The 20172-nt window shown below is 34.9% G+C and overlaps 1 protein-coding gene, 1 long non-coding RNA gene and 1 pseudogene across 3 annotated transcripts; 2 read left to right on the forward strand and 1 right to left on the reverse strand.

Moving 5' to 3' along the window:
- Window positions 1-20172, forward strand: part of LOC124440455 — a 34279-nt pseudogene that overhangs the window by 669 nt on the left and 13438 nt on the right.
- Window positions 6114-19459, reverse strand: LOC124439789. 2 transcript variants are annotated; one of them, XR_006946470.1, is made up of 3 exons: window positions 19371-19459; window positions 19173-19223; window positions 6114-6287 (listed from the first exon to the last, which is right to left on the reverse strand). It is a non-coding gene; the product is annotated as an uncharacterized LOC124439789 (long non-coding RNA). The 2 variants fall into 2 exon arrangements; XR_006946469.1 differs by lacking the exon at window positions 6114-6287 and adding an exon at window positions 18767-18977.
- On the forward strand, window positions 6259-11245 carry LOC124439767 (short-chain collagen C4-like). The gene is given in 6 exon segments (XM_046990034.1): window positions 6259-6788; window positions 8615-8682; window positions 8803-8832; window positions 9809-9952; window positions 10579-10836; window positions 10839-11245. Coding segments are annotated over 6 exon segments (837 nt in total). The 5' UTR covers window positions 6259-6675; the 3' UTR covers window positions 11063-11245.

The following is a 20172-nucleotide window of genomic DNA, read 5'->3' on the forward strand; positions in this document are numbered from 1 at the left end:
TTGAATTTTGATGTAATTGTCACTTTCCCATTCTGTAAAGAAATATTATGACAGTTTGTGCTGTTTATGATACAAGCTATGTATATGTCTTCATTCTGTATGCGCCCCTTATATTTGGGTCAAATATTTTAATGTGATGGATGTATCAATAATTATTACAAGATACCAATGTGATGGATGTATCAATAACTAATACGAGATACCAACGTGTTAACAAATTCATCAATATAGAAACAGCTTCAAATTAAAGTTGATGAGCATACCAGCAGTTTTTACAAACTAAAATACTGCCTAATGGAGGATGGAAATTTGTTGAAGAGCGAGTGCTCAACAACTGATGAATAGTTTCAGTTTCAGAATAACGGAACAGCTAACAGTTATCGGCCAAAAAATGAGCACTGAAAAGCAGATTTGATTAGAAAGAGTAGATGAACAAGTGCTGTCAACAGGGTTTATTCCTCAAAAAAATTCTGTTATTTTCTGGATCATTCATGCGATCACCATAAAGGAGAACATGTTAATTCAAGTGCACATAATGTCATCCACCTAAAAATATTTTTTGGTGAATATTAGATAATCGTATCAATAGAAAACCAGAGCAACTTTATTATGACCGATGATCCATTATAATATAAAGGAAATCTCAGAATATCACAACAGCTCACAACACTAAAGTAAGCAATGTGTTTGATTTCTCTTTGATAAAGACAACATTTTTTGCCAATTTTATATACACTTTTGCCGATTTATAATGTTCAACAAGACAATCGTTTTTAATGTATTGCAAAGCAAAGTACAACAACAATCAACTGCGTTACGGTTACTGGCATATTAAAGAATGTTCCATTGCTAGCTACATGTATTGTTTTATTTGTTTACCAATTTAGATAGAGTATTCACCAGCATATAAACGATGCAAAAGCACTTTTAAAGCAAAAATGTGAACTAATACAAAAATTGTTTAGAAAAGAAGACAAAGTTTATATATGAATGATGCTGGATGTGAGCAATTAAGAAATGCAATTGCTGCAAAAATTTGTTTTTAGAGAGTTTGTACGTTCAAAAATAAGATAATGCATTTACCATTAGCTTTAAATGTAGGTTGTGGATTATAAGTCACATATAGAGGCGTAACTAGAAAGGTAATTAGGGGGTGGTGGGGTGTATATTTATATATTCAGTTGTGCCCGTTCTTTAGAAGGCCAAATCACATTCTACGTTTTATAAAAAAGTTGCAGTTGGACGAAACCAGAAGTGTTTCATTAAGAATAATCGACATAAAAATCTTTCATGCCAAACTAAATAAATAAATTAGTTGTATGACTTCTACAGCAGATTGGTCAAAAGCAACAAAAGCCATATGTGCTGTTTGTCTACAGGCTGTACATACAAATTCGACTATTCTAAATCAATGAAGGAGAGAAAGTTTTGAAGTGTGATGCAGACAAAAGGTGGTTTAAAATAAATTGTTAATTTCTATAAAAATTTAAAGTCAGCCTTTCGTGAACAACTATGGCAATGTGCTGGAAGAAAAATAAGGGTTGTGCAGTTTCCATCGACAAGGATGTTAGCAATTAAATTGAGTGTATAAGAAGCTGATGGAGGCAACTCTTCCGAAGTAAAGAAAAGCTAAGACGAAATTTTTCAAAACAAGATAGAACTAGAGAGATCAAATTAGTGCTGAAAGGGTATAAGGAGAAAAATTTAAAAAAGTTAGGGAGAAAGAAATGGATTTTAAATGATGCACATTAGTGGATCAGCGAGAATTTAAGGAAAGGTGTGCAGAACTTTCGTGAGAGAAGCAAATGATCGCATGAATTTTCTATGTTTTATTTAAATGATCGCATTAAGAATCCTTCCCGTTTTTGGTCTGAACGAAAGGCAAAGAACCTTTATTTATGCACTCTGATGATAAATGTAATAGTTTTTAATCATACATGTATTATTTTCTCATTGGATTTTCTATTTTTGATCATTCATTATTCAAGACGTATCTGAGGTTTGCATAATAAATCAGTGCAAACATGAAAAATATCTTTCATTTCTATTACTAAATAATGATAATGCATAAACAAATGTTTGAATTTGTCTTCTTACATGTATATATTGATGATTGATTTGAAAATTGTCTTTCATGAATTTAATTGATTTAGTTCATATTGGTTTGCACAGGCTAATACAAAGCAAACTCGACTTTATACCAATCAATGGTAGCATTTCATTGTCTAGACTCTTTTCTCTTGTTTTCTAGAAAACTTGCTGTAAAAACAATTTTTATTAGTGGAGCAAGTCGTGGTATTGGTAAAGCTATAGCTTTAAAGGCAGCACAGGATGGAGCAAATATTGTCATTGCTGCTAAAACAGCTGAGCCGCATCCAAAGCTCCCAGGAACAATTTACACAGCTGCTGAAGAAGGTCAGTTTTTGATGTCTGTTTTGATGTACACAGTCAGCAATGTTTGATGTTTAATTCTTGCAAAAGAAATTTGTTTCAATCGAATAAAAGATTTTCTTGTAGATATGCACATTGTAAAGAATTATGTAGCACTCTTGGAATAAGGAATTGCCAGATATTTATAGGATAGTGAGTGCTAAATATTTTTTCCTTAATCTTTAAAATATATCTGTGTATTATTTCAACAATCATAGCAATTGCTCAAAGAGGAGTTAAAAAAGTAATTCTAACCAAAATTCTGAGAAAGTACAAACTAAAGAGTAACAAACTACGATTGATTTCTCATGTACATCTTCAAAATTTCACTATGTGCCTTGTATTTTTTCATTTGTAAGCAGTTCTGATGATTTTTATTTTCCCCACTCTCAACTCAAGAAAATTTTTTGTTCAAGATGCGTATGTACTTACAAACTCAAGGCTTTCTTCCATTGTATTTTCTACTTTGCTCTGTTGTTAAAGTTGTGCATCTGGATTGCAGGCACATGGATTATAATTTTGCCTGTTGACTTATGATAATGATTTGATGTCTAATTGTAACACCCATCTTTGTTTTATGTGTTGGCTCACGTGTCATCATATATATATATGTTTTTCACTCATGAACATCATTCGTTATATGTAGTTGAAAAAGCTGGAGGACAGTGTCTGCCATGTGTAGAACTTTGACATACGAGATGAATCGGTCGTAAAAACTGCGGTAGAAAAAGCTGTTCAAAAATTTGGTGGCATTGACATTCTTGTAAATAATGCAACTGCTATTTGCTTGACTGGAACATTGGCGACTCCTATGAAGAGGTCAGGAAGCACGTCTTTCACATAGTAGACATTTAGCTATATGGTGACAGTAAAATATTAAATATTTTGCCTTAGTTAATATTGATATCTTTAGATGAAATGAGTAAGTACTTTGAAATAAAGGCTTACTGTTTCCTGGCAACTCGTAATGTCTGATAGAACTGTCAATTGACTGATATCCACACTGTTCACAGTTTTGTAATTAAGTACAGATAGTTGTCATCATAGGCTTATACGTATTTTCAAGACAATGTGAGGTATTAATTTGGAGTGACAAGAATATCAACTTCGAAAGTAAATTATTATTGTGTAATTATATTAAATTGAAGGCTCATTTTCAAGGATGCAAAGCGGTAAAACGCCCCTATGCTCACTGCTTATAAATACGGTGGATGTGCAAGAATAATAGCAAAGAGCAAAGATAAACCCAATAACATAGCCATCAATTTTTAATGAAACGAATATAAAAATAATTGAAACGGCTATAATAGATAAGGAATTGGGTCTAGAATAGGGAATTGTATCTCTAAACATAATAGCGAAAGTCTCGTGTGTGTAACTTATGTATGTATTTAGTAATGTTTATTTTTTCTCAGATACGACCTAACGAACGGTGTCAATACCAGAGGAACATTTTTATGGTAAAAATCTTTGTTCTATTAAGTACCCAAATAGCCCAACCTATCCTACTTGGAATTGCTGACTAAATATTGTGTTTTTATTCATATCATTTCTTTACGGTGTTTCATTTATGTAGCTCTCAAGCGTGTATTCCATATCTGGAGCGGGTGGCTGAATGGTTAATTGCGTGAGCTGTAAGCCAGACGGCGCGGGTTCAATCCCGGCTCGTGGCACATTTGGCAATGTGTCTGTAAACCTAGCCCGGGTCGACCAAAGCCATGTGAGGGAAATTTGGTAGAGGTAACTATGTCCTCGGATGGACTGTATCTGCATCTGCAATGTTGCAGCCTTGTCACACTGTCTCACGCTGATATCAGCGTTGTGGTTGCGTGAAGGGTACGAGTGATTGTAGTCTGGTCAGCTGCCTTCACTATAAGTGACCAGGATGTTCCACTTTGTGGAACCCTCATACGTCGAAATCGACGGAGTCCATTATTATTATTTTTTTTTATTACAGGAGGTATGGAATGCATCATATAGTAGCGATCTAAATATTTTTTTCATTTTCCTGTCACTTGAGCGACTTTATATTCTTTTTATGGGATTATTTGATTGAGTTCTTTTATGTATTACTGTATGTAAACATATACGTGCGCTTACTGTGCTTCCCCATTCGTGCATTTTAACATTAGTTTCCTCATCCATAGACAACTGCCCTAGAGGTTTACTTTGTGTTTTTTCATCTGTATATAAATGCCCATTATCAATATCATACTCACAGGACTTGGACAAATGCATCCCCCAACAAGTGTTGTTAATTTACCTTGTCTTGTGTAGCTATCGAGAGAGCAGCAATGGAAATGCTTGCTGGTGGAGACGCGCTACAACAATGTCGTACAAAGGTATTCATGCTTTTCATAAGCCTGTGAAAACACGGTTATATGTTTTATTTTTTTATGAAATATTTACAGAATGTGAAGTTATACGTAAACCATGCAATGTTCTCTTCTTGCTAACTCTTTATATTTATAATTGAGTACTAAAATACTCAATTTATAAGAACGCAATTTATTAGCAGGGATTGGGGTAGTTAGAATGGCGTAGCTACTACAAGGTCTATTAAAAAACTGAACAGTTTGGAAAACGTCACTAAAGACATCTGCTTGCAAGATCTGCAAAAAAATTTGTTAGAAATAGTTGGACCAATGGTCTATCTGACAGTGAAATTATCACCAACAATGACAATTTTCAAAATGAGAATTGTGTTACCTTCTAAAATGTTTAAAATAGCTTGCGCACAAAAATGAGACATTTAAAAAGCAATTACAACACCCAGATTCAAAATATGGCTCGTTGTTCAAAAGTGCTGAATATTTCAAATTTTATTTTGAATGCTGTTTCATACTCCTCATTAATTATGCGTAAATTTGTGCTAAAGATAATCCAAATAATGAAATATGAATAATTAATAAAGGTTTGCTTAGCGTTCTTTTGTCTTTTTGACAAATTTTCCAAAACATTTTTGGCTTGAACAGTATGTGCCACATTTTAACCCTATCAGTTAAAATTGCTTTTTAACAAAACCATTTTTGTGCGCTATTTAGTTCAAAAATTCTTCTCGGTAACACAATTCTCATTCTTAAAGGTGTTACTATTTACAAACATCTTACTGTCAGATGATTCATTGGAAGTCTAACAATCTATTCCATCAATGGATTTTGCAAATCCTACAAGCTGACAGCATAAGCAACGTTTTCCTATCCGTTAAATTTTTTTCATACACCGTGTTGTCCACTGCTATAGACGTACTACGTATGATACTATGTTAATTTTTCTTTGTTCACGTACCATGAAAAGAATAAATTTCTAACAAAATGAATAATAATAATGTCCTCAAATTCAGATTTCGAGACTAAAATTTGCCAGCAGGCTACGCTACTGACTAAGTATTTATCGCCAACTATATACTCACCGTAAATCAAATAAACAATTGCTTCTTGCACATGATTATCAGTAAACATAAATTACCTCACATGCAGAGGCGTAACTAGAACGTTAAATAGGGTGTGTATATTCATATATTACGTTGTGCCATACTAATTTCTTTCCAAAGTATTTTGAATTCAAAAGAAATAAGTAGGGCGCAACTGAATATATGAATATACACCTCCCCAATTAACGTTCTAATTACGTCTCTACTCACATGAACTTTGTACTCTTTATTAAATAAATAGACAACCATCGACATTCAACAATCTTTAATATACAGCATAAACAAAATATAGCATACAAATTATAAGGAACTAAGTGACCTTAACCTTTGTCCAAAGTTAATAAAATAACAACGACGTTGCATGATTAATATGTTGATGCACATTGTAACATTACGGTACTCCAGCTGTTTGTGTGAGTGCAATCTATTAAAAGAATAGAAAAGAAGAACTGAAGGAAGTTTCAATCAAACAAAAGACCGAGCCAATCAAAGACAAAGGAGACGGTTGACAAATCAAATTTAATGCATTAATATGGCTACACAATTCCCAACGCACAATTATAAATAAAGGGTGTTTCAATGGATAGTTCTTGTTTTAACTAGAAAAATCATTATGGAGCTGAAGCAAAGCAATTTCACTCTTTGTCTCTGAATAAATTTGTAGAAGCCAACGATTGGATGAAAAATGAAAACAAAGCATATGATTGGATGAAACTGACTAAAAATATCACAGATTGCATTGCAAGAGTTTACTTGTAACTGCAATAGCTGACAGAGAGGATAAGTTTCGTCTTATAAAAAAACGTAAAATAATGGACATCGCTACTCTCGAGATTATTTTACTTTTTCTAATAAAAGTCATCTACTGCAATTATAATGATGACAAAAATGGCATAGTGAAATTAAAAGACAAAGCAAAAGAAAGGTTTCTGGTAATCACTTGTATTATCATTTGATATTTTAGATACGATATGTTGTGTTGAAACTTGGCATATTTTATGATTACTGATCATATTTAGGTTGCATTAAAGTAACCTATAAAAGAAGTACTAAAAATCGTAACCAGTTGAAAAAAATTTTCCCTACTCATACTAGCTCACACATACACGTACACTAGTACGCACTCATTAAATAGGGATTTGCATAATTTTTTTGTTTTGAGCTCTTTTTGTACACCCAATTATTGAGTTTGTTTTGTCATTGCTCATTTGTTCGAGGGAGTTTGATTTCCCAATCCTTGGTAGCTGAAGACTGGAGAATATTGAAATGATTCAGACAGATTTAACTCGCTACGTAGATGACACAATCACAGCAGTACATGCAGATGAGATTGATGACTTTCATACTAACATCAACTAACAGAACAGCCACATACAATTTACCGAAGATGTCAAAGAAAACGGAACTCTTCCTTTTCTCGATTGTTTGGTAAAACATGACAATCAAAAACTACGAACAACAGTTTATCGCAAGCCAACACATACTGACCGACTACTAGACCAATCATCTTACAACCCTACATCACACAAAGCCACCACAATCAGAACGTTAACAAGACGTGCACAAATCATATGTGATTCACCGGACGCTCTACACAACGAAAACAACCATCTCGAACGTGTTTTTGACAAAAAAAACTATAACTCTGACTTTATCAAACGCAACACTTACAAACCCAACGAACCCAACGAAACGAACAACTCAGTGACAACAGCAACGATACCTTAAATCAAAGGTACGTCTGAGACTATCTCGCGTATCTTACGACCATACAACATACGTGTCGCACATAAACCAATCACAACGTTACGACAAGTACTAACGAACATAAAAGACAAAGAACAACCCAACGAACGACAAGGTGCAGTTTACAAAATAAACTGCTCCGACTGCCACGCCTCCTATATCGGGGAAACTGGCAGGAACTTAAACATAAGACTTACTGAGCACAAACGAGCTACTAAGAAACAAGACAAAACTAATCACATTGCCGAACATCACCGAATCACAAAGCACAACATTGACTGGGACTCGGCAAAATGCATTACTTACAGTACTGACTATAGACAACGGCTTACATTAGAAAGTTGGTATACCAACTTGGAACAAACCCCCCTGAACAGATCACAGCAATTACCGTCACCTTACAAACGACTTATTCACAATACAAACAAACGATCAACTAAAAACATTACCCTTCACACTAATTCACAATGACAATAAACAATTGACACCCACACATTACAACTAAAAACATCACACCTAAATCACACATCACAACTAAAAATAAAATATTTCACTTCACACTAATTCACAATGACAATACACATTTCCTTTACACACAATACAATGACGTAAGAACCAGATAACAAATACGGCTAACACCTGACGTTTACTCCTCATTTGACTCTGAAGATGACTACCGCTAAGGTTGTCGAAACGTCAGTCAACAACAACAAAAACAGTCCTTCTCAGGACTTTATTAACCTGGACGATCATCATTTACAAACAGATTTAACTAAGAGAGTATTTATCATCTAGAAAATATACTTGGGCATTTTCTTAACATTCGTACTTTGCATGGATGGAAAATACACAAAATTACTTCGTATGGCGCTTAATTAAAGATTAATGAGTTTTTTTATTTTAAATTTGTACTCCTTTCCATATTTTAAATCGTTTCACGTTTCACTGAATTTAAGCTGGCCGCGAATTATCGCTTTATAGTTACGACTTTAACTGTTTGTTAAGTATTTTTAAGAGACAGAAAGGCAAAGTAACAAGTTGTCGAGGACTTCCAGGACTTCCAGGCAGAGATGGTGAGTTACACAACTTTCTTTACTTTTGAAGTTGTGAAATATTTTAAGAGAATGTTTACTACCACAACGTAGCTCTATTACTACTGAATCTAATTTTTCTAAAATAACCTTACAATTTAGGACGTGATGGCAGAGATGCTTTTTTGCGTGGTGAGTTTTTTTAACAAAAGTCATTTTCTTTTTATCTGTAGTTCATGTGTGGTTAAATGTATTTCCTGGAAACTACGTTAAATCTTTTATTAACTGTTATGCCCTTCTTAGTTAAATAAACTATTTGATCGATTTTGACAAAATAGCTTATAAACTCGTATGAGGTAAATTACTACCTTTTTGGCTGCGTGCCATTTACGAGTCCAGATCCTGATTTTATAGATTCTAAATACTTAGATGTTTAATTCAAACGAAACGTAAAAAATCTATTAGAGAATTTTATAGCAGGCTCTTTTCCGAAATAGTCAGAACTTTATACATGCATTTTCTTTTCTCGTGCTTTGCGTGATAGCAGATTTTGTTGAAGAAATGGATGAGTCATTCAAGCCTTTGTGCTTTTTTTTTTCGCGGAATATTTTTAATGAGTTATTAGTTTTATCATTCACGCCTTAGTATAGACGCGTTAATATTGTTTTCACCAAAGCATAATATCATTGCTAAAAAGCGATAGTTATTCTGACTGGTTTGATATTATGTGACTAAATGTATAGATTTAGATGACTTGTGACATCTTAGATTGCCTGTGCTCTTGGTTTGGAAAAAGTTGCACCCTTTTAGAGAGTTTTAGAAGCGCCAAATAATAAACGCAATGCAAAGAAATTGATTTCATGTGTTGGTGTACACCAACAGTACATCGAAATAAACATGTTGATTTTAAAAAATGAGTATACCTTCAAAAAAGTGGTATTCATTCATATATGATAAACGTTCAAGTAAGAAGCCAATTTTAAAGTGTCCTTTATGTAAGGGAACCCCACGATCTACAAATTGTGGTTGTCTAGACACCAATGGGTTCCTATAAGCCCTCTAATTTCTAAAAGTCGTTTTCTCACCGTGTCTAACGGACATTTGAAAACTACTCCTGTCTAGGCTTCATATATTCAAAGGTGCTAATATTAAAGTTAAATATTATAAGGTCCTCGTGGTAGGCAGGGAAAACCTGGTCCAGCTGGTCCACCAGGACCTAAAAGTAAAGCCACGTCAACCGGTGGAGTGGTCTACACCAGATGGGGAAGAAAACATTGTCCTAACACAGCAAAAACTGTTGAGATTTATTCTGGTAAGAAAGTTAATAAGAAAAGCTACGTAATTGCTATTCATGATTTAGCTACAACAAGTATAGGTTTAAGCAAGTAAAATATGAATGTATGAGCGATAAAACTTCTGTTTCCTATTTTGAGTATTTTCTAATGTTTTCAAAACAAAGAAATCGGCTTTCTATTTATTTTAAGATGAAGTCTTTTCCTTATGCTTGCATCAACTCACAATCAAACAACAGACTTCTTGACTTCAAAGTTCACGTCATAACTTCTTCATAACTTGTTTTTTGGCCCGACCTGCTAATGTTGACAATTTACCTGACCAATCTTTAAACTCTTTTACAGCGGCTCCCCTAGTCCCTTACATTTGTGTCAAATGCTTTGATGAATGTCGTTGTTTAGTTTTGTTATTGCTCTTGATTTTGTATATTTTACTCGTGTGAATCAGACATAATTTCATTAAATATGCTCATTACAATTTTTTATGCGCTCAGAACAGAAAACTGGGCTGTCATATTTCCTTTTAACTGTAAATGTTCGACGCAATATACGCGAATCGACATTTGTATCATAAGCTATGTTCTTGTAAAAACCAAGTAGTCGTATTCATTAGTTGCAGTTCTAAAGCATACTTTTATGAAAACAGGAGCAATCGGGGGATCGTATTATACACACAGTGGGAGTGGAGCAAATTATCTCTGTTTACCATTGAATCCAATATACGAGAAATATGCTGCTGGTTTTCAAAGTAATGCAATCATTTATGGTACTGAATACGAGATTACTTCTGCTGAGAAACATATATTTCCAAATCCAAACTTACACGACCGAGATGCTCCGTGTGCTGTATGTCATGCTAAGTCACGTGGTAGTCACATGATGATTCCAGCGCGCAATATCTGTCCTTCAGGTGGACTATGGAATACAAAGGTTATTTAATGGCTGCACATTATACTCACAAGCGATCTGAGTACATTTGTGTTGATGGCAAGCCAGAGGCAATGCATGGATCTTATGCAAATACAAATGGAGCATTACTGTATTTTGTTAAAGGCCATTGTGGTCATGCTTTACCTTGTCCACCATATGTGAGTGGAAAGGAACTGACCTGTGTAGTCTGTACTCAGTGATTTTAGAGTTTCAATGCACATATTTACGTATTTTGGCATTATCTGTAGTAACACTAATGAAACATTATTTTGAATTTAATTAATAACCACATCAGTGACGTCACCATTATTGTCCTTTAAATATCCTTACATGCACTTAAGTTCAATATGAAAAATACAAGAAGAAATGTTGATCACCAACAATTAATGACTTGCTTTCTTTATATGTAGTAAACGTAAGTTCTGAACGTTTTGCATTGATGACGTCTGTCCATAATTCAGTCTTTATCTCATGGCACTCATGGTAAAGGAAAAGTGCACAATTGTCTGTTATTTTCTCTAACCACTTTTTACCAACATCACTTGTGATTGAATATGCAGAAGTTTACTTTTCAGTATTTGGTTGGCCTGTTCGAGGGGAAAGCTTGTTAGGCCTTTTTTCTTCAGATTTTAGGGAGAATATTTTAAGCAAGAATTATTTAAAGAAATGCGACGAGGACAAAATACCAATTTTCCAAAAAAAGCCGCAACTAAAGGAGAAGTAGTCAGCATGTTCTTTGTATAGTTTGAAAAAATTTGTTAACTTGTCTTCCAGTCCTCTCCTTTAAGCTGTTTTCAAAGGCAACAGATCGAAATTCGATTGATTCGAAAATCAAAGTGTGTAGAAATGGCAAAACTCGACAACTTGTCGTTTTTCCAAAAATTTTGAAAATAATATGCAGTGGAAATGGTGATGGAAAACAAAATATCGTCACTTAATTAAGCAATCCTTACATTACTTCCAATTGCAGTCATGCATTTAAATTTCAGTGTGCAAAAATCGGAAATAAACAGGCGCAGAAAGTTGCACAGACCGCAGATGCAATTTCTCTTGGAAGTAAAGGTCTGCGCACACGTTTAAATTTGGAGACTTTACTTTAATCTTTTTCTTCTCTTCTATAAAACGTTGCGGTTAAAAGTGATTTGAAGTTTGTGCCATGGTAGCTACACTAATAAAGTTAATGGATAACCTTGCCTTTTTTAGGGCAAATTCAAAATGTTAATAAGATTTATCTACATAATTTTTACGACAAATTTATTGTAAAACCCCCCCCCCGGCTACTTCGCCTCCATTTATTCTGTCATGGTAAGGAGTATTACCTCAATTGATTTTTCTATACCTACACTTTTCAACAAAGCAGTGAATTTCGCTTGCATATTCTTAAGAAAATTACCATTATGTTTTGTTTGTATGACGGCCTGCATTGCAAATGTTGGTTTAACATCATCAGTTCTTGAGACGATTATTTTCCAAACAATGTTGATGAGAAAATTTGAATGCTACTTGTTGCAAGATGTCATGACGTCGTAATCTTGCAAGATGTCATGATCTCGTAATCTTGTATACGTCACTAATTCTAAGTATTTATTACGAAAATGGTTAAATGTTTTCAGTCTGTCTTTTTTCCATTTTCCATAACACTGCAATAATACAAAAAACCGCTGTAATTGTTTTTCTTCTTGCACATATTTCAAAAAATGTTTAAAATGTGAAGATACTTCTTCATTTTTCAAATCGACTTCCAGATAAATGAATCGAGGGTTGTTTTTACAAGCATCTCCTGTTTTCGCTGCAAATGAAACAAAAAAGTAGCTGTAGATTTTGCATGTATAAAAGTAAAATTAAAGAAAGATACGCATTGCGTACATGTGGGTAACTTGAATTGATGAATAGATGGCAATGTCGTGAAATGAATTGATAAAAACGGTCTAAATAATATTATACATTGTTTTCGCTACTTTCTGAATATCTTTATGGAATAGAAGTACATTGCCAACGATTCAGTTGTGATTGCAATTAACTCATATTTAATCTTGAACGCAAAGGCTTCTCTAAAAGCAAGTATTTCATTTTATTCATTAGCCACAGCTTGAGTCGTACGTAGCTATAATGTCTTTAAATTTCATTGTCATGTTTAACCATTTTTTAAAAATGCACACTGACTGTGACATTATTAGTAATTATAGAAACTTGAATGGAAAATCTTCCTTTGCTTAACTTTTTTTTCTGTTTAAAATATCAACTCAGATTCAGAGATCAAGTGTCTCGGAGACAAACAAGACATTTGCATGCTGAAATTGAAATAAAAACTCGAGTTGAGAGTAGATGCCTTTTAAAAAACGCAGTCTCAGTTAATATAATTAAAATTACGTCAATTGCCTTTGGAACGCTTGCTTTGCTTTAGTGCAACAACTCGATCTTTGACAACAGTCTCTGTTCGCCTTTTCCTCTGATTGTTTAGGAAGACGTTACAAATAATTCTTATCGCCCGGTTATTGGCGATATCTTCGTGCTGTTCGCAGACGAACCCTTCGTTACACAAACGGTTTTCAATAGATCCTCCGCAACAAATCGCGATGGCAAGCTAGAGTCTTGAATAATATTTGTTGCTGCATTCAGTACAGCAAATCCATGAGCAACAAAATTACCCAACGCAGCAGATGGTTCCTTCAATCCGCCGCGAGAAAGTAACTGCACATATGGCGAAACACCCTTATTGGTTAGTAGTTGCTCACAGCAACTATTGCAAAGCTTAATCAGCTTTTTTGCAATGTACCCAGCAACGTTATCAGAAATTTCCTTAGAAGAATCCGTCAAACATATCCTATTAGAGTCAGATATGATTGGCTGCACGGAGTCTCTAAATTCTGCTACTTTTTCCGGTGATTTTTCATCGGTGACTTTGACCCGATCATCAATGTCCAGTCCTTCCTTCACAAGGCTTTTTATTTTTAGAATCTTTTCTAAGAATACCACATCTTTTAAGCCGACCAAAAAACGACCACCACTCATTTGGCGGTACTGACCATACCGTTTTTCAAAAGGATCACTCTGGAAGCGCGAAGTCAGCACATATAAATAACCCTCACTTAAAAGTTCTTCAATTAAAACAGCATGGCAGCGAAGGGCGCATCGAAGCGCATGACTAGTTTGAGCAGTAAGATTGAATTTGTCGCAATTGGGCAACTTAAGGTTATCCCACTCGTCAATCCAATCTGCAAAGGTTCTCAAGAATTCGGGTTTTTTTCTTCGAGAACTGCTGCATTCCCAAGGCGATTACAGGTGTTAAATCGGGATTTTGAATTTGAAATTGTCCACCAAACATCAACAAGGTGCAGGAAACTTGCAGCGTCGTCGGATTTGTCAGGAAAATAATGTCTTATGCCGGTAGCAGTTGAACGTGAAAAAATGGCTAAAGCTACGGGTACATTCTGTTTACAATTTCCCGGGTGTAAAACCTTCGCACTAAGTTCAGGCGCTGCCCTTAAATTTTCCTCAAGATTCTGATCTTTCTCGTACACCTCATGAAGTAACCGCCACGAAATCTCTCCTCCGCCTACTTAAATAGGTTCATAAAACTCAGTAAAATTGAAAGTAGGAAAAAGAAACCTTTTGCGATTCAGCAAATTATTTCTGGTGTTCTTCACCAGGTGAACAGAGTCGAAAAACAGATAGGTCTTCTGACTATTCAGGGTGATATACAGATCATCAACACCGGCGCCACACGCAGAGCGAAATTCCTTGTATGAATTGACGTTCGAAGAATGATCATCCGATACAATTCTTCTGACACGGAATCCGTTTTCTTGAAGTAGTTTCAAACAGGCTAAAAGCTCGTCTTTTAACCATTTCCAGGTTATTTGTTTCTCGGGAAGGGCTTTCCCAACATATGGAATGTTACTATTTAACCCAACGATCATGAAACATACCACACCTTTATACAGCTCACCTTGTTCATCTGCGCCATATGATTCACCAGCAATGTACTTCTGAAGAAACATTTCATCAGAAATATTGCCGTTGTCTTTAAGAAGGTTCGCAGCTTTCAATGCATCGATCTTGCCAGTTGTTATTCGCCGGAGAAGGGAAACAGATGGCATACTTTTACTAGCAATTTACACTGACCCTACGAAACCACTCGTAAAGGAAACGGGGCACCTCGGTGGTAATGGCATACGCGCAGATGAACATCCACTCGGATGCAAACTGTAACTTCAAGCACAGATTGTTTATTCTTTCCATTTTGAAAAAATGGCATGGTCGTCATGGCGTGAAAACGAAAACTGGTGACCAAGTTCGTGGAGCAGTGAGTCGTTAATGTCACCAAAATCTTTGATTATGTCAAGTTGCTTCAACTTGTCAAACTCATCTTCCTGAAAAACGCGTTGAGTCGGAGGTTTTCGAAGCTTTGGGATTGAAGGTTGCACTGAGGGACGATCTTTCAGGCTCTCTGGATGGATGGTTGGAATTGGCTTCATTGACTTGATGAGGCGAGGATACTTGGTATTTCGCTGGATATACTTGTCCTCGTAGTGATGTTCGCATATAAACACGGATATCAGTTCAGCGGTGTCATGAGCTACTCTGTTCAAGAACAAGCGCATTATCGGTTACAGCTCCTCGTCTTTTGTAAACTCGAATACAGTCCCACTAGCGTGTCCTTTGTAGTTGGTGTAACACCCAGCAACGCTACATTTGTTTGGCATTCTGCACTGCAACTGACGAACAACTCAATCAAGATGTTATCACAAACACTCAACTAACCGAGAGAAATTTACTTTTCAAGTGAACAACTTGAAACAAGCATAACAATCTTTCAGAAGAAAACAAGAAACGATTCATGAAAAACTTCCTGCCTGTCATGCTCTATTTTTAGATTTGAGAAGAAAACTTGCTGACTCATTGAAAATTCAGTGGCCTTGCATTTGTGGCCTTGCTATGGCAAGATATCAGGCCGTGTAAATTTGAGTAGGCAATGGGACATGGTTGAGGATTGCACGCCGAAAGGAGAAAATTTTCATTTGTCGAAAATGACCAAGCTCCAAGCTACGCTTTTCTAAATATAGAAGTTAAATCATCTCAACGAGACAATTTGTGACCATCATTTTACAGTCAAACCGGATGTTCTGCCCAATTAAAGTAACGCAATCGCTATTAAAATATTCAAAGGAAATTTACGGAGAAAGTTCTTTCGAAAATACTGAGATGGTTTGTATACTATAATATAGGTGTGGTGAAAAGTGAGGTACTTGACAAACAAGACCAGTTACGAGATAAAAAAATTAGAGACACAAGTCAGTTAACAAACTTTATGGATACCAATTACATTCATTATTGTTATATAATCTTAGACCAGAGCAAACAACTCAGTTGTATATTAACATGGAAGTCAGATGATCTTTTCAATTTAAATTATCAGTGTTGCATTTGTTTCCATAAACAAATTAGAAACTATGAAAGTTAATCAGAAAAATTAACGTAATTGCGATTCATGATTTAGCTACAACCAGTATAGGTTTAAACAAGTAAAATAAGAATGTATGAGCGATAAATTTTTTGTTTCCTATTTTAAATATTTTCTAATGGTCTAAAATACAAAGAAATCGGCTTTCTATTTGTTTTAAGAGGAAGCCTTTCCCTTATACTTGCGTCAACTCACAGTCAAACAACAGACTTGTTGACTTCAAATTTCATGTCATAACTTCTTTATCAATTGTTTTTTTGCCCGACCTGCTAATATTGACAATTTACCCGACCAATCATCAAACTTTTTTACAGCGGCTCCCCTCGTTTCTTACGCCTATGTCAAATGCTTTGATGAATGTGGTTGTTTAATCTTGTTAACGCTTTTGATTTTGTTTGTTTTAATCGTATGAATCAGGCATAAGGATTTTATTAAATATTCTCATTAGAATTTTTATGCGCTCAGAACGTAAAACTGAGCTGTCATATTTCTTTTTAACTGTAAATGTTCGACGCAATATACGCGAATTCACATTTGTATCATAACGTATGTTCTTGTAAAAACCATGTAGTCGTATACATTAATTGTAGTTATAAAACATATTTTTATGAAAAACAGGAGCAATCGGGGGAGCGCGTTATACACAAAGTGGGAGTGGATCAAATTATCTCTGTTTACCGTTGAATCCAATATACGAAAAATACGCTGCTGGTCTTCAAAGTAACGCAATCATTTATGGTACTGAATACGAGATTACTTCTGCTGAGAAACATATTTTTCCAAATCCAAACTTACACGACCGAGATGCTACGTGTGCTGTATGTCATGCTAAGTCACGTGGTAGTCACATGATGATTCCAGCGCGCAATATCTGTCCTTCAGGATGGACTATGGAATACAAAGGTTATTCAATGGCTGCACATCATGAACACAAGCGATCTGAGTACATTTGTGGTGATGGCAAGCCTGAAGCAATACTTGGATCTCATGCAAATGGAGCATTACTATATTTTGTTGAAGGCGATTGTGGTGTTGCTTTACCTTGTCCACCATATATTCATGGAAACGAACTGACCTGTGTAATCTGTACTCAGTGATTTATTGGGTTTTAATGCACATATGTACGTATTTTGCCATTAGCGGCAGCAACACTAATAAAACATAATTTTTAATTTATTTAATAGTAACACATCTGTGACATCACCATTATTTTCCTTTAAATATCCTTACATGCTCTTAAGTTCAATGATAAAAACACAAGAATAATTTTTAATCAAAAAGAAATTATGACTTGTAATCGTTTTATGTAGTAAACGTAAGTTCTGAACGTTTTGCACAGATGATGTCTGTCTGTCTATAGTTCTGTCTTTATCTCATGGCACTCATGCTAAATGCAAAGTGCACAATCGTCTGATATTTTCTGTAACATCTTTTTACCAATGTCACTTGTGATTGGTTATGAAAAAGTTTAATTTGTAGTGTTTGGTTAGCCAGTTCGAAAGATATCTCGCTAGGTCTATTTTCTGGTTTTACGGAAAATATTTTATGCAGGAATTAATTAACGTAGTTTACTGAGGACAAAAGCAAAAAGAAATGGCTGAAGTTGTTTTTGTATAGTTTGAAGTCTTGTGTTGCCCAGTTGTTCTGTTATTTGCTTTGAGCCGTTTTGTTTCTTTGAAAAATTTAATGTTCGCATGTACTTTGCGTTGATAAGAATCAGGTCAATTTATCTATTAATATCTACACTTATCAATATATATCGTCATATCAACTAAAAAACGACCAGTTTCAAGATATAATACTTTACATAGGATTAGTGTGTATGATGTCTATAGCAAAAACTATTTTCAATGAAATGACACGTATTCGTTCATAGAATTTGCAAGACATTTTTAAAATATGAGCGACGTCACAGTTTTCTGTCATGCAGTCTGAGCGATGACATTTAAGAAATGCAAAAGTTTTGACAGTTGTCGGGTAATTTCAATGAACAGTGAGCACAAAACAGTTTTTCAGATTTTGAACAAGTTTGGTGTAAAGAATATTAAATATTTATCATTATTTCAACTACTTTAATAATCTTTTTCATTGTGTCTATAAATTTGTGAGGCTGCCCACATAAACACAATGCGTACCTATTTTGAATTGCTGTATGCCATCATCACTGCTAACAAATCTCCACCGAGCACCATATAAAGCATGTACGCAATGCGTACCTATTTTGAATTGCTGTATGCCACCATCACTGTTTACAAATCTCAACCGAGCACCATATAAAGCATGTACACAATGCGTACCTATTTTGAATTGCTGTATGCCATCATCATTAGTTACATATCTCCACTGAGCACCATATGAAACATGTAGACAATGCGTACCTATTTTGAATTGCTGTATGCCAACATCACTGCTTACAAATCTCCACCGAGCACCATATGAAACATGCACAATGCGTACCTATTTTGAATTGCTGTATGCCACCATCACTTTTTACAAATCCCCACCAAGCACCATTTGAAGCAAAAAGTTGTTTACTCAATTGGCGTTTATTCAGTAAGAAAACAGCCTGGAAAACTGTTACCTCGTTTAAATGTTTTCCAGCAGCGGTTTTTTCATATCTTTTTACGCCCGATCATCCCATAACCTTATTACTAATATTGAAATGATAATACTCAGAGTTATTTTAGATATTTGAGTTTTCCCATTATAGGACCATTTTAAAATCGTGGAAGGTAAAAAGAATACAGTATGAAAGACATATATTACTTACATTGTCCTGTAATTTAGAGTATGTAGTATGGAGCTATAAAATTTACAGTAAAACATGAATAAAATCCAGCATTCACCTTAAATTTTGAATAAAATTGACTGCCCTTCATTGACCTTTTAAGTTCACTCTACATAATAAATAAATTAAACTCTGGACTCACTTAACTGTGAAACTTGGTGCTATATGCATATCTAATAAGATTACTTATTGCTCTTATTGGTTAGAAAACGCATTCGACTAGTACTGGCAGCCATCATGCCAATTGACAACTTACATGCAACATCAATCCACATTGATTACTGGAGAATAAGACCAAATAAAACAAAAAACGCATCCCACGAAGGGTTAAGAAGCCACATGAATTGTTCAAACTGCAGAAAGAAGAATGTCTCTTAAAGATCAGCATCCCAATAAATATTTTCAGTAGTTACTGACAGAAACATTTGCTTTAAAGGCTTTCATAATTACGAGTTCACCTTTTGATGTTCATTGCATTAACAAAATTGTTAGGTGAAACGCCAGATCCCAACCTTGGGCATAAAGAACTAATGGAAAATCGCTCCCCAATTATTCAAAATGATAAATTAAACTGCGAAGGAGGGCTCTTCAGGTAATCCTTTCTGTCACCTGTCTTATAAAATTAACATTACCTTTCCCTATCAGCTGGTGACAACATCCAGGAGCAAATTATCTAGTTAATTCTTTCCCTTTTTCACTATCAATAAAGGTCGATATCTGAAACAGGTACTTACAAAACATTTACGAATATTGGTTTAAATAATTCAAGTATGTAAAACGCAAGGTTGGGGACCTTTCCTCCTAGATCTGAGCCTTGCAACACCGTGACTACTTTCACTTTTTCTCTGACTTTTAATAAGACGACAGTAAGGTAACTCACAAGTCAATAGGCAATTAGCAAGGAGACTTGTATCCATCAATCGTACTCAACAGCTGTTGTTTAAAATTTAGAACTTGCTTTGCCCCGCATGAAAAAAGAGTACTTTAATGTCAGCTCAGCGAAGACGAACCAGCTGGATTTTTTCTAAGAGAAATTAATTACATTTGAACAAATCTTG

The sequence above is a fragment of the Xenia sp. Carnegie-2017 genome, unplaced genomic scaffold (genome assembly GCF_021976095.1).
Source record: "Xenia sp. Carnegie-2017 unplaced genomic scaffold, XeniaSp_v1 HiC_scaffold_2, whole genome shotgun sequence".
NCBI lineage: Eukaryota > Metazoa > Cnidaria > Anthozoa > Malacalcyonacea > Xeniidae > Xenia > Xenia sp. Carnegie-2017.